Source organism: Natrix helvetica (assembly GCF_964273705.1).
Source record: "Natrix helvetica genome assembly, chromosome: Z".
NCBI lineage: Eukaryota > Metazoa > Chordata > Lepidosauria > Squamata > Natricidae > Natrix > Natrix helvetica.
The window spans coordinates 108,603,821-108,618,631 of NC_138554.1; the positions used below are offsets into that span (position 1 = coordinate 108,603,821).

The window sequence follows — 14,811 nt, forward strand, 5'->3', positions numbered from 1 at the left end:
GAAGCCCCTCCAAGCTTCTCATGGGTCACCGACTGAGGTCCCACTTAGACCAGCTACACCCCAATTATTCTGCCTCATCACCCCCAGACTCCACAAGCAAGATTTAGTGTAGGGGCTTTGGTATATGCCCACAACTATGCCGGGGGAACTCTGTGGATTCCTGCCACAGTGATAGGCATCACCGGCCTCGCTCTTACCTTTTAGAGCTCAAGGACGGTAGGAATTGGAGAAGGCACATTGACCAACTCCGTGGCCGCCTCTCCAACTCCACTTTTAGACAACCAGAGGTAACTCCTGCACGAGTTAGCCAAAGCCCTACCCAAGCGGAGCAAACACTCACTCCTTCCACGGCCAGCTCAAGCCCAAGGGTACTGGAAAACCTATCTGGTTATGTTGCAGGCCCGCAGCAAGCTCCGAGCGAATCGGCTCTAGAAGCTCCAGCTTGGTCAAAGGGTCTGACAGCTCCCTATAAAAGGGCTGCTGTCAGACTCAACCTTCGCTGGATTGTTCTCACTTGTTGTACTTAATAAAGAGCTGTTGTTACCATTAAGCCTGTATGTGCCTATCCATTACCCAATCTAACAGCACCCTTCATAAGAAAGGCTGGGGACAGTTAATAGGGGGTTATGCAGGTAGTGGAAGAAGATGGCAATTTGGTGTCTATGGAGATTCTCAGTCATCCAGATCATGATTGTCCCAGAGATGCTTTTTCAAGAAGCAACTGAACTTTCTTTGTTTCCCCTCAAAGACATTTCATTTCTCATCCAAGAATTGGTTCTCAACCATTCAGTCAAAACTGAAGAAGCTTCTTGGATGAAAAGTGAAACTTCTTCAAGAAAAACAAAGAAAATCCAATAGCCTCTTGGAAAAGATGGCAATTTAGTGTGTCTGGAGCACTGGAAAGAGGAAAGGCCTATCTGACCAAAGAGAGCAACTAAGTGTTGATCTAGTTCTGGGTTACCAACTGCCCACAAACTTCTTTCTGGTACCATAAGACTCTTCCAATCATAGCTGCTAAAATCAGTGATTTGGTTTTCAACAGTGTGTAGGAAAATAATAAACACAAAAGTTGCCATTTATGCTGTGTTTTTAAAGATCTCTCCCCCCCACCTTCCTAAACTTTAAGGAAAGAAACAGAAAACTCTAGCTTTGTCTATAGCTCTGGAGGGTTTCATTCACCACTTTGCATCTTTTCTTTCCAAACAACTTTAAGGGCAATCTCTAGCCATTCAATGTTTCCTACCCTTGAATTAAACCATCATTTTTGAACTATATTGAACTATAAAATCTAGTTTTATAGATTTATAGTTTTATAGAAATATGTTCGAAACAGCATGACAAATTTAATAAAAGCTATAATTAAAAGATAAGTAAGAATCTAACAAAAAAGAAATAGGCACCTTATTTTACAATTATTTTCTCCTATAACTACGGATGTGTTTCCTTAGAAAATTAAGCTACACTTACATCATTTAGCTGCCTTGATATTATTTTTAAGCAGCTATTGTTTTTCCATAGAAAGAAAGCTGGCTTCTACAAACCAAATTCACTGCATATATTTGAGATTTCTATCTCCCCCCACTATCTCTTACTCTGTTCTTGGCTCTCAGAGATTCCCCTATTCTCTTCAAAGTAAATTGTGTTTACTTAATTGATTTAACTGTAAACCAACACACAAAATGTAAGGCTAAAATGAATGCGGCAAATCTCTTGCAATTTTAAAAGACAAACAGAAACTTGATGTTTTAGGACAAAGATACACAAACACAGATGGTTAATTGATAAGTTCTTTTTTATTAGCTTTTAGCTAAACTACTATATAGGCTTGCAGTTTATAGCGATCCAAATAGAGAATATAAACTTTTTTTAAAGAAAGCATTTTAAGATTGCTCCCCCCCCCCCTAAACCTGGATATGACTTTTTGTAGGATCAAAATAGCAAGTGATAAAACTGAGCTGCTTGCAAAATGCAACTTCAGGTTTCTTTGTTTTCAAAGAGGAAATTAGAATATATTATAAAGTTGTTTATTCCCTGGGACTCCATTTCTTCGCAAAACATTAGGAAATCATCATACTAGAATCTACAGTTCACTGTAATAATTGATTGGCAGTAGGTTTAGAATTGACAAAAGTGCTGACTGCTTATATTAAGTATATCATATAAAGATAAGATCACATATCATGATTTGCTTAATCACAATTGAGTAACTTGGTACAACATGGGAAGCTGTGAATCATAGAAGATCTACCATGGCTAAGCAAGATGCACAGATTTACTGTATATGTTTCAAAAGTGGTAAGAACTCTCTGTAATTCAACTCTCTGTAATAGAATCCTAAAATCGATGCATTTTCCCCCACATAATTGCCATCACATTAGGGACAGCAGTGCTACACAAAAGCAAATCTTGCCTGCAAAAATCCAGATGAGCATTAGCGGGTTCATATAACAGAAAGGACTTTTCAATTCTTATTTAGTCATTTGGAGCTTTGAAACCAAGTCATGATATGACTATATAATCGGAGTCTGTAGGTGTGTTCAAGAACTGCAGTTTATCCTCATGATTTTCATCCCTGCCATTGCTTTCTTAATCTGCTTTCTTGGGGCAGGACTTCTGCTATGCATTTAACAAAGAGACGCACCAGATCTCAATGTTTTTTTAAAGGAAAAGTAAGGATTATGAATTTTATTAGATTATCTGAGTATTGTCCATTAATCAATCTTGCCAGAATTTTTATCACTGGCATTTATAGTTTTGCAATTAGCAAGTTGAGGAAGGCTAGACAAGCAGATTAAGAATGGTCCCTGTTTGGTGAATATCTGGCCTTCAACTAATCCCTAAGCAAATCTGGGCAGGTGTGTGATAGGGAGTTTCTAAAGTTGTCTAAAGTTTCTAAATTTCTAAAGTTAATGCGGTAAGATTTCAAGATTCACAGCTGAAGATAAAATAGCTGCAGAATTTTCTGGTTTTGTTTTAATTAATGATATCCATGCATAAAATGGGTGGGAATAGAGTGTTACTTTTATCTGATGTCTGTGAATAGTGGCAAGGTATCAGACAATGAAGTAAAGATGTTTAAATTCACTTCATTTCTTTAATATATCTATATCTATATATCTATATATGTATTTGTGTTACAACCCCTGGTATGCTTTATTTATCAGCACAAATACAACATCTCTATATCTCTATCTCTATCTCTATCTCTATCATCTATCTATCTATCTATCTATCTATCTATCTATCTATCTATCTATCTATCTATCATCTATCATCTATCTATCTATCTATCTATCTATCTATCATCTATCTATCTATCTATGATAGATAGATAGATAGATAGATAGATAGATAGATAGATAGATAGATAGATAGATAGATAGATGGAGAGAGAAAGACAGAGGCAAAATAAACAAACACATGCTAGACTTATACAAGCAAATTTTGATAACATAAATTATAGGGCTGTTCCTTTTCTTTTTTGTTGTGATCACAAATCAATTTGGTGGGTTAGCAAATATTAAATTAACAAAGGATTCTCTTTTCTTATTTCTTACCACTTTTTTTTACAGTTGAACATTTTTTCACATGATGAATAATGTGCTTTTTTTTGAAACACCACTGATTTCTATATTGCATTCAGAAATGTTGCTGTAAAGCTTGCCATATCTATATAATGCATCTATCGCTGCCACAATAGAGGAAATCATTGTAATTGAAATTTTCATTTTTAAAATAAATAAATAAATAAATAAATATTCCTTACGATGGCTATTTTTCATTACACTAAGCTGGCTACTTAAACATTTCAATGGACAATGGAAAACTGTCTCATTTGCGTCTTCTTTCAAACATTTGCAGGGTACTCCATTCAGAAGATCCTAACATGGAAACAAAATGGTGCAGATTAATTGAATATAATTAATATTTACATATCTTGATAAGCTTGCCTGAAAAGTAATGTAATGAAGTTCCATTGTAAGCTGTTCCAATAAGACCACAACTGGTGTGCTGCTTCCTAATTTTAAATGCCACATAAATTTGATTCACGGTTTAACTCATCTGAACCAGCTCCCGATATTGGCATGTAATTTATCGCTGCCAAAGAGCTTCTGCTTCTGTTGAGTTGGAAAGTCATTGATCATGAAAATATTTCAATGTTATTCAGACAAACAAAACTGGACTTCTTGGAGTTCTCTGAAGATAATTTTTCAATCATAGGATGTTTGAAGAACTATTTGCATCATAAGGTGGCCCTCACATTTTCATTTGATGAATTTTCATGATCATATGGCAAGCACATTATTCACCATCTACTATATCCTGCAGTGAGCAAGAGGCTGAACTAGGTGACTTTCAAAGTACTTCTGATAAAACATAGAATTATCTTAAAGTGGTAATCATTTAGAGTCCTCCTCAATCTTGATAATCTCAAAATGTAGATTTAGTTCCCAAATTTTCATAAATGCTAGCTTGAGAAGTTGAGGAGTTCATGTTTACATATCTGGAAGATGTTTGTCTGGGGAAGTTGTGTTAGCATATTGGCAATCATACATTTCATTGGTTTTCATAAATGCTTAAAAGACTGGCCTTCATAACTGTAACTAAAGGAACTGACATTTTAAGATTAAATTATTAGATTGAAATATAAAGCACTTGACAATTATAATTTCATAAAATAGTTGCCTGGGTGCACCTTAAAGAATTGCAAAACCATTAGATGATATGGCTTAGTGAACTATTTAGAGAAATAAGAGAAACTATTTCTTTTAAAATATTTCAGTAGTTTTAAAAATGTTTTGTTAAGTTGCCAAAATACACATACCTTGAGAGCCTAACAGATTTTAAATTTATAAATTAAATCATAATAAACTGGAAATTGATGCTGCATAACATAAAATTGGATTTAATTCCATAAAGATGTATAGGATCATACAAGAAAGGTAAATTGACAATTACTGTGCCAATAAAAAAGAAATTCATGGACAAGGAACAGTGAACAATTTTCAGTGTCCTTATTTCCTAGAGGAATCTGTGGTTTTTTTTTAAAGACCATCCTTCCTGTTCATGTTACTTCCATAAAAAGTGAGTCCTTGCAACTTCTTGGAAAACTCAAGTTATCAATCTTTGTCTTAAATATTGTAAAAAGGCAGTGTATTCAAAATGTTACAAAATAAAAATGAAAATTGTAGAGAAGTAGGTTTTTGTTTGACTTTCATTTTATAGTTTATACATACCAGAATTTAAAGATCTTTTGCCCATGAGTCCAACAAATGAGTCTGTTTTATATCCTGAAAAATATATTTGTGGGATGTTTAAATACAGTACATTTGAAAGATGCCTTTTTTGGGGGGGAGAAAAACAATTTGGAATGTGAATGCATTTTCACACTGAAATACACAATAGAAACAGACTCTAAATAGTTGAACTCAAGGCTAAATATATTTGACCCTTAGTTATGGAATTTTTTTTATTACAAATAAAGGTTAAAAATGTCATATTTCTGCAGAATCTGATTGTGACTGAATAATTTCCCATCTTAATTCATTTAAAATGGGACTGATTAATAATAAAAAGTGGCTTCCAAATGTGAGCTATTTAGCTAGGCTGTAGTTTAAAGCACTAGTTTATTATTCACCTCTTCTAGGCAGTTCTTTCAACATACTTTGGAATGTGAACTCTCTGGGCTTGGTTATTTGTTTATAGACTTGCATCTGGAGGAGCAATGAGGGAAGGATTTGGCAATATAAAGGTTTCCCAGAGAGAGGCCTGGATCAAGATCCTGCACAGTCCCCAAGCTGGATGGGAAGTGGGGAAGAGATTCAGAGTAGCCAGACCCTAGAATTTCTCAGGATATATCTAGGTTAGAAAGTTATTATTAAATTCTTAATTAGAATTAAGATGCATGAGGCGATTCGTAAGAACTACTATTTATTTGAGACACAACTAAGCAACAGCATAACAAGAACAGTGAACTCCGGTTTGACAGCTATTTATATAGCCGCTGTCAAACCGGCAACCAATCAGATGAAGGTTAGCTCCCTCTGGTGACGCCTACTGGTATTGTCCAATCCAGACGGTTGGTGGGTGTTGATTGACACCTTATGTTTGCTGGCTTTGGACACAACAGTTATAGCTTTAGGTTGGCAAGATTTATGTCCACTAGATGTAAGGAAATAAAGGATTGAAACTGACGATTTTGCCATGACATCAATCTTGCCACACAAGCTATGACAGTTTCCAGACTAGGAGTATACAGCCTCTCAATATATGTAGTATCTATTTCTGCTTCTACGATGATTTAATTATCTCTTTAATAATTTAATAATCTCTCTCTAATAATTATTTCTTTATTGTGTACCCAGTTGATATTTTTTAAAGTTATTAATACAATGAATTTACAAATTGTATATACTATGTTTGATAAAGACTGTGCTATATTTTTAATTGCTTTGGTATGATCTCAACAAATTGCAAATTACTTTTTGGAGAGTTTTTCCCCAAAAGCTCCTCAAATTATTGATCTATCTAAAATAAATAGCCAGGCTTTCAGGGTCCAGAATGTCATGCACATATGACATATTTGTAAGCAGTGTGAGATTTTTTTTCTTTACCAGATCATAATTTTGACAGCAGCCAATAAATACAGTGGAATAAGTGGACAGAAGCTTTGGATGAAATAACTGCAATTCAAACAGATTTGATCCCCAAGATTTAATTCAACACTCAATCAGTAACACTAAAGGTATTTTCATATCTTTGGTAGGCTATTTTATGTATTGTAAAACCCAGTCAAATAAAATAAAATATATAGTATTTTAATCTTCCTGAAAACTAAACTTCTGGGTTTGGGCTAAAGCTTTAGTCAGTTTGGAGAAAAGTGTAAAAATCAGATTGCTTAACATGTCTCTGTGATTCTCTTCTCTAACCAACTATTTTCCTTAGCTTGTTTGCAATGAATGTACTGTATATTCAATATGTACACTATAGTAGAAGAATCAATACAATGTCTCTTTGTCTGTCATCTATCCAGCTCTCTTTTATGTATATGTATTTATTAAGGTTTCCCAAGCCTAAAAATATTTTGGGCAGCTTACAATGAATCTCATACACAAGAAACACAATTAAAATAAGATGATTTCCTGGATTAAAGCAACATTATTTAGAAAAAAATACTTGGCACAGGCTCTGCATACAATCTAATACCAGGTCTGGGATCAGAAACAATACATTAAGGGACATCTAGAATCTTGGACAGGTTTATTATCTGTAAACTTACTTGGGTATAAGTTTCAATGTTCTCAGTGGTGCATTTCAGGCATAACTTTCAGGCAGCCTTTTAGCAGCCATGGAGTACATTTTCTCCTTAATTTTTTTTAAAAAATTCCTAAGGACTTTAGAAAGTAAAATAGTTATATTATTAAATTGAATAAAGCTATGACACCAGGTGAGATTAAACAGCTGTTTTAAAAAAAGATTTATATAAGTTCTTCCAAAGTTTGATTTGTTTCCCCATGTATATTGAAACAAATCAGTTTGGTGGGAGATTTGCTACTAAACCTTGATGTCAGGGTGTGGCAGAAGGATTGAATTTCAATTTGAAATCACACTGGGAGTAGTTTATGTTAAAGTGACAAAGTGACAGCTTTCTATTCCAACAAAGTGTCCTTTGAGAAAAATCCCAGATTCATTGCACCCTGTGATTATAAAATTGGGATTTCATAGTGCCGCCTTCATTATCTTGCTCAGAGGTAAGCCTTGCTTTTTAAAAAAAAAAATCAGTGAAACTTAATCTAAGGTACAAATAGAGACAATAATAGAAGACTGAATGGCCTGAATGGATCCATTTCTCTTCTCACATTAGAGGGTCTATGCATGGTGGCATAGTGGTTAGAATGCAGTATTGCAAGCTGACTCTGTCCATAGACAGGAGTTCGATCCTGACCAGCTCAAGGTTGACTCAGCCTTCCATTCTTCCTAGGTCAGTAAAATGAGGACCCTTTGGGAGGGCTCTCTCCCAAAAGGAAGACCATTTCTGTCTAAGATAGTTAACGTATAGTGACACATTAGAAAGAACACAAAGCTAGAAATCTTTTCTCTGTCACTATATGTATTTTTGAAAAGAGTCATTTCCTTATAGCTTCTGTTTTTATATTTCCATATCCTAATCAGTATTCCTCTAGTGATATGTTTTATGTAATCAATATTCATTCTGGTAGCTCATTTCCATTTAGTAATGAAATAATTTTGTATAAATGGGCTATTCCTTAAGTGGACAGTTAATAATTTTGGAAAGATTTTTGATTTATCCAAAAGTTGCTTATGCAGGTTGATTTATAACTTTCACTAATAAAAATGTTGGTTCTACTTCTCCAAATTGCTTTAAAAGTTATCATTTTCTGACTAATGGTTGAAATGAGGGTTATAAACTTAAGCCGTATTGCAAGTAAATATCACTGATGGTGCTAAATGTTAATAAGGGATATTGTGAGTTTAATTAGTGATACAGTATCTGCTAAGACTGGCCCTAGCACGACATTTCTATATATTTCTGCTTAGATATTAGCCTCTAGAATTTAATGCAATATTTCATGGAGAATATAAAAAGGAACATAACTGTAATAACTGATGAAATCAATCCAACAAAATTATGCTATGATTAATAGCACTAAATGACTAAAGATCAGTAAAATTAAAACATCATTCCACCATAAATGAAAATGTAAACAGTAATATAATATACACAAGGATCAGCTGAAAATGAGTGAATCAATCAATGAGAGAGCTAGGCACATGTATAGAAATCTGTTTCAAAAGGATGAGGCTTTTGGTCCCATTTCTTTCTGAAGTGTACTACTGAAAAAGCATTGCTGGTCTTAATTAAAAGTATGAATGCTATTAATTGTATTTGCAAGACTACTATACTCATTGGAACTTATTTCTAAGTAGGTATGCGCAGGATTAGGCTAGACTGGAAAAATGGTATTCAGAAATCACCCTGTTCTGATATTACCCTCTCCTAAAGCACAGGATAAGAATGGATGGTTCGGTTATAATTTTTGGAATTTCTAAATAATTTGGAAAAAGTAGTAGTAAAAAATGCTACCTGTTCACCTGAACCCACAGTTAAAAAATGCTAAAAAGTAAAAAAAAAAGTTCTGACGATCAGCTGTGCGACAATCAGCTGTGCTATGCGATCGTGGGAACATTTTTACTTTTTAAAGCATTTTTAAGTTGACCACGCCCACCCAGTCACATGACACCCACCAAACCATGCCCACAGAACCAGTAGGGAAACATTTTGAATTTTACACTGCCTCGAATGTATGAAAAAACATTCATACGAGTTCATTGGAAATGCTGGATTTGATACAATTTCCCTAGAATCAAATATATACTTGCAATTCTGGATGTATCTCATATTGAAGTAATTGATTAAATGGTACACAAGAAAATGGGAGGAAAATCATTATCTCTCAGCCCAATCCCCCTCATGAAGGAAAAAGGAAGAATAGTTATGAGTACTGTGTTTGTTTGTCTCCTTGAGCTATTTATGAAAATAATAAAGGCAAGATATAAATTCATATATAAAATCAATTCCAACTTACTTTTGTGTGAGACAGGGCTATATCCTGGAAATAAAAAAATGACAAATAATTAGCAGGAGCATATCATTATCTAACACAATCATAAAAAAAATGAAAGCATTTCAAAGAATCACATTATCTGTGCATAGCAATTAATGCCTTAATTGTTTTCTGAATAATTAATGGATGAGAAACACTTTTTAGTCTAGGCACAATGTCCCAGGAGTGTTTTCTGTATATGTTCCATTATAAAACAGGGTATGCTTTTTATATGATTCTCATTCACTTTTCCTTGGGTAAAAGGACATTGCCCGTTTGATCCATGTCGGCAACCTTGATTTTATTCATGATTTTCATTTCATTTCTTTCAAAACTCACGATTTATTTATAAGAAGAAAGACTCTTATTTTACATACTTAGTTTTTCTAAAGTGTCTTGCTAAATATACATAATATACTATTCATGGTACTAGGAATATTTCTAAAACATTTTTAATGGAATCAAAATAAATATTTTAAATAATGTTTATAAATAAATAATGAATTTACTAATTATAAATAATAAATTAATGGAATAAGTGTTTTATTTTATTAAATATTTTTAAAATTTGAATCATTTTAGCAACACCTAAAAACGCATTAAAATAAATGTAAGTGGTTCTTACCAGCATCCCGTTTTCCCATTAAGCCATAGAATTGCTGAGGTCTGGGTCTTCTGGCAATCCTCTGAAGAAAGTGTTCAAAAGGGAAAGGCAGCTTCTCCTGAAACAGAAATATAAAAAGACTATTTCAGTGCTCAGCTTCACTTATAAAATGTGACATCCATTAAACAACAAAGAGCACGTAACCTGGAAGGTTTGCATATTCTGAGCTTTCTTTTTCCTTTCCCTGATCTGATACATTCAAAAGCCTTCAGGAGCTTATTTCAAAGGAAAGGGATTTCCCCCCTTTCTCTAATTCAAATGAGCAAATGGATATAAATGTTAATCTAGGATCAAAAGCTTCCTGCATTTGGGCATACATAGGTGACAAGAGGGCACTGAAAATTAAGAGCTGGAAATTGTCAAGATTTGGTTCAAAATTGATGGATTGATTGAGTAAAGTTTTAAAAACAAGTATGTGATCTGTTTTCATTCTTAACTGTTTTGTATCTAGATAATCCATCTTAATCCCTTGCAAAAAGCATGAAACAATGAACTTGTCTGATCACCTATAAATTATGGATGTGTTTTATGAATAAACCATGAGATTGCCTGACAGGTGTTGACTTAGAAGATGGTAGCGAGGAATATTAAATGAACCAAGGTCTGATACAACCAGGGCAGCTTCATATCTTCTTAAGTATTCTATCCTGTGGTTGCTTGCACAATGATACGGGTGGGTTGCTCTGGAAATTAGATTTTACAGAAAAGATACATGACTATGAGCCAAGCTGAATCTGTGAATTTGGGATCCAAAAATTATATTTCAACTTCTTCCATAGGAATCAGCAAATTTTTTGATGGAATATAGTGCCAATTGAGCAAACAGGACAGTCTCTAGATAGCACCACATCAAATCACTTTGAATATTAAATTGTTTAGCGGTACTTTCAGATCATTTATCACATCACATAAAGATCTAGTGGGATTTGAGTACATGTAACAAATCACAGATTTATACTGGGCATTTTTATGTCAAGTGATTCTTTTTTCCATATAACTGTGCAAATTTGAGCAGCATACGTAATTGGTATTAAATAGTGAAAAGAGCTGGAGCACCCAATTTCAACACCCCATGAAATCATGGGTGAGTTTAAACAGGTAAGGAGAATCATTTCAGCATGAATATTTACCTTCCCTATGACATTCAATTGCTAACATTCATTTCTTCAGCTTTTTAATTTTTGTCCAGAAGGGAATTACAAGGGCAAGTTAAATGAGATGCTGGTGAACCATAAAATAAAAATGATACACCATTTTTGTAAGAAGCAATCATGGAATTTAAATTGTAGAGAGTTGGGAATTAAGGCTTCTCCCAATGGCAAAAACTAATCATTTCAATTGGCAATTTCTCTTTCCTTAAAAATTATTTAAGGGAAAAAGGCGTAGGTATAACTTTTCCTGTTCCTACTCCTTATTTGAAATGCAAGAATTATTGTCAAGAGAAGTTAAACATAAGAGAAAAAAGTCATGTCTCAAACTAAAGAGATTTAAGTCCTATTTCTTAAAAAAACCTTTATGTTATTGTTCTCTCAAATGGTTTCCTCCCATGACATATGGAATTCCTATTCATAGTAATTTTTATTTTTCACCCAATTTTGGTTCTCAAGCTATGGTTAAAGGAATGATCAGTATGCTGACTGAAGATCTGACATATACAGTGTCATCCAAAGAAGATACCCTATCAGCTAGTGATAATCAGCCAACATTATAATAAGGGGAATTGATGGTGTTGATTATAGAGGCCTGGAAAGAAAATATCACAAATAGACAAGAAGAAGGAGCTTAGGCCTTGGGGTTTTAATCTATCTTGTAGGCAAATTTGTTATCATTCTCCTGATGCAGAGAGAAACACAACCCGAAAACCAGGACAAGCAAGTAATATAATAGAATTTAATATATCTTTTCCTAAAGTATTTCCATTTAATTAAGCTGCCAGATGTGGACATTTCCTACATTTTGCAACTCAGAAAAGATGATGGCAGTAAAGAGAAGTTATTTTACTGTGGCATGAATAAGACTTGTGACAGGATAAGATGGCTCTTGCTACTTTCTCTCAAATATGAACAGAGTCTTGTTACGTATGGGCGTCATACTACATTTGATGATTTTAGATTCTCAACTCAGTGGTTGAGGGCTATTTCCCCCCCTGATTTGTGAGCTATACTGCTTGGCCTAGTAGTTTTCTAATTGCTCTCCTCTGTCATATGCAGATTTCAAAATCTGGCTCCCAAATCATTATTTAGAATCATACCCTAAATGTATTTATGTCTTCTTTTAAAACCCTTTAAAAGATGGTTAATAATCACAGTAAAGAGTGATTTGAAATTAGACCCGTTCTATGGACACAATTACAGGACTTTGATAGATTAACATACAATTTCGTGGGCGGTCAAATTCTGATTATCCCTAAGATCAGCCTACCTGACGGGGTTGCTGTGGTGATGAGAATAACATGAAGAAAAGACTGCCTGGTACGGCACCCTAAGCAGGACAGCCACGACACATTAAGAAGTAAGATTAAAAACTCCGATGCGTTTACTCACGCTAAGAACGCAACAACTGCTAGAAAGCGCGCGGGAAGGAGCGACGTCAGGAAGCAATCGCTCTTTTTCACCGGTGGCCTCAGTTTGGAAAGGAGAACTTGACGCTCCGTCAACACAATCCGGCGCTCTCGCCTGGGCCGAAAGGAGGATGCAGAGAGGCGGAATAGAGCGGATAATTCGCCCCGACGTCGCCTCAGCTGAGCGCGAGCGGCCAGCATTCCTTGGCGCACCTGCCAAAAGCTGGCGACGTCAGGGATGCCCGTTCACACGGCCAGCTCCTGCCCGCTCTGGTCTTTACTCCCTCGCCCGCCCGTGCCCCGCCATCCAGCCATCTTTGCCCTCGACCGTTTTTCAAAAGCAACCTAAGTTGCGGATGTCCTCCCCAAAGTGGCGGAGAGGCGCCGCTTCGTCTCACCTGGTTCTGCTCGCCTCCGTCGGACCAATCCGCCCAGTAGTTCAACTCGTGCTGGTCTTCCAGATCGTCCCCCACGGCATGCGCGGAAGATAGGAAAAGCATGACCAAAAGCAGCATGGCCTTCTTCATTTCGAGCTTTTTCTCCCGCCGAAGGGCAGCCGAAGAATCCAAGCAGAGCAGTGTCGAGAGAAGCGAAAGCGCTCCTTTCCCGCTTTTGCGCCTGTTCCAAAGTTGTCCGAAGCTGTTGGTAAGAGAGGAGGAGAAAAGTGAAGGATGAGTGTGAAGGTTCTTCCCTCCCGTCCCGCTACAGAAGACCATAGAAGGAAAAGGAGACATCTACGTAGCCCATAACACCCGCCCCGTAATCGATCTGGATGTATAAAATTGAATTAAAGCAAGATCCAGACAAGCAAGCAGGCAGGCAGCCAACCAGCCAGCCAGCCAGCCAGCCAGTCAGCCAGCCAGCCTGCCTGCCTGCCTGCCAGCTCCAATGAACCCCGAGCACTTACTGCTACGGAGAAAGGTGACCCAGTAGCTGCTTGGTGGAATACCAAGTACCAGGCTAAGAATCCTCTCTACTTTATAGTCCAGAGGATGGGGGAGGTCTTAAATCTAATGACTTTCAGGTGTTTGTCATATGAGTCACTTGACTAGCCCCCTCCCCTCACCCCACATTACCATCATATGTGTTCAATATGCAGTTGCCACCAGGCTCTTTTTGAATGAACAAGACTTCTTTTGGAGATGCTCTCCCCGGGAATTATTATCTTTTTTCCCCTCATCTCTTTATCAGCAAGCTGGGACAAGCACCCCCAAGGGAAAACTTTATTTCGCCTAGCAGGCAGCATCTCCCAGCTTACAAAGTACCTATAGACATCAAAGTAGATCGAGTGATTTATCTATAGCAACTTTGACATAATATTTTGAATGACAGACCTACTGTCATTTAGAGACTGAACCCCAAATTTCAATTAAAGGATTGGAAGAGTGTTTTTTTAAACAAACTATATGTTATAATAATATAGTATATGTAGAATAAAATTCAATGAGATTTTTTAATAGTATATGTGGAATAAAATAAGCTTCAATGATGTAATGAAACCATTACATCAACATTTGTGTATAAAATACTTTGCTCACACTGCTTTGTTGCAGAAATTTCTGGTACTTGTTTCATTGTTTATTTTATTCTAGGCTTAGTCAAGACTTCATAGTTACAGGCAAAAGCATTCATTTGCTAAATAGTGAGACAGCCTCATGCATAAAGACAACATTTGAGGTGTAAAAGAGAAACAACTTAATCTACAAAGACAGTGGTTTCTGCAATAATTCAATGGCCATTCCTACTCTACAATAGTCACCATTTCTGCTGTATTTTTTATTATTGTTCAGGTAAAGTTATATAGACACAGTATTGGTTGGGTGATTTTAGAAGATGCTGGGGGTATTTCTCCACATCTAAGCTGGAATATTGTGAACCCATTTTGACTTGGCAGAAAACTATGCCATCGTAATATTTTCTGGCCCCATTGCTGGCTCTGTTGTTTCTCTTCCCACTTACTG

The 14,811-nt window shown here is 35.8% G+C and overlaps 1 protein-coding gene across 2 annotated transcripts; it reads right to left on the minus strand.

The window, feature by feature from the left end:
- Positions 1-3,356: 3,356 nt before the first annotated feature.
- TAC1 (tachykinin precursor 1) lies at positions 3,357-13,788 on the minus strand. Of its 2 annotated transcripts, XM_081932311.1 has the most exons (7): positions 13,758-13,788; positions 13,249-13,489; positions 12,834-12,965; positions 10,252-10,348; positions 9,609-9,632; positions 5,238-5,291; positions 3,357-3,881 (listed from the first exon to the last, which is right to left on the minus strand). In XM_081932311.1, the coding sequence occupies exons 2-7, from the start codon at positions 13,375-13,377 to the stop codon at positions 3,832-3,834; spliced, it is 486 nt and encodes a 161-aa protein (XP_081788437.1). In that variant the 5' UTR covers positions 13,378-13,489; positions 13,758-13,788; the 3' UTR covers positions 3,357-3,831. The 2 variants fall into 2 exon arrangements, with proteins under 2 accessions (XP_081788437.1, XP_081788438.1); XM_081932312.1 differs by lacking the exon at positions 5,238-5,291.
- Positions 13,789-14,811: the final 1,023 nt, after the last annotated feature.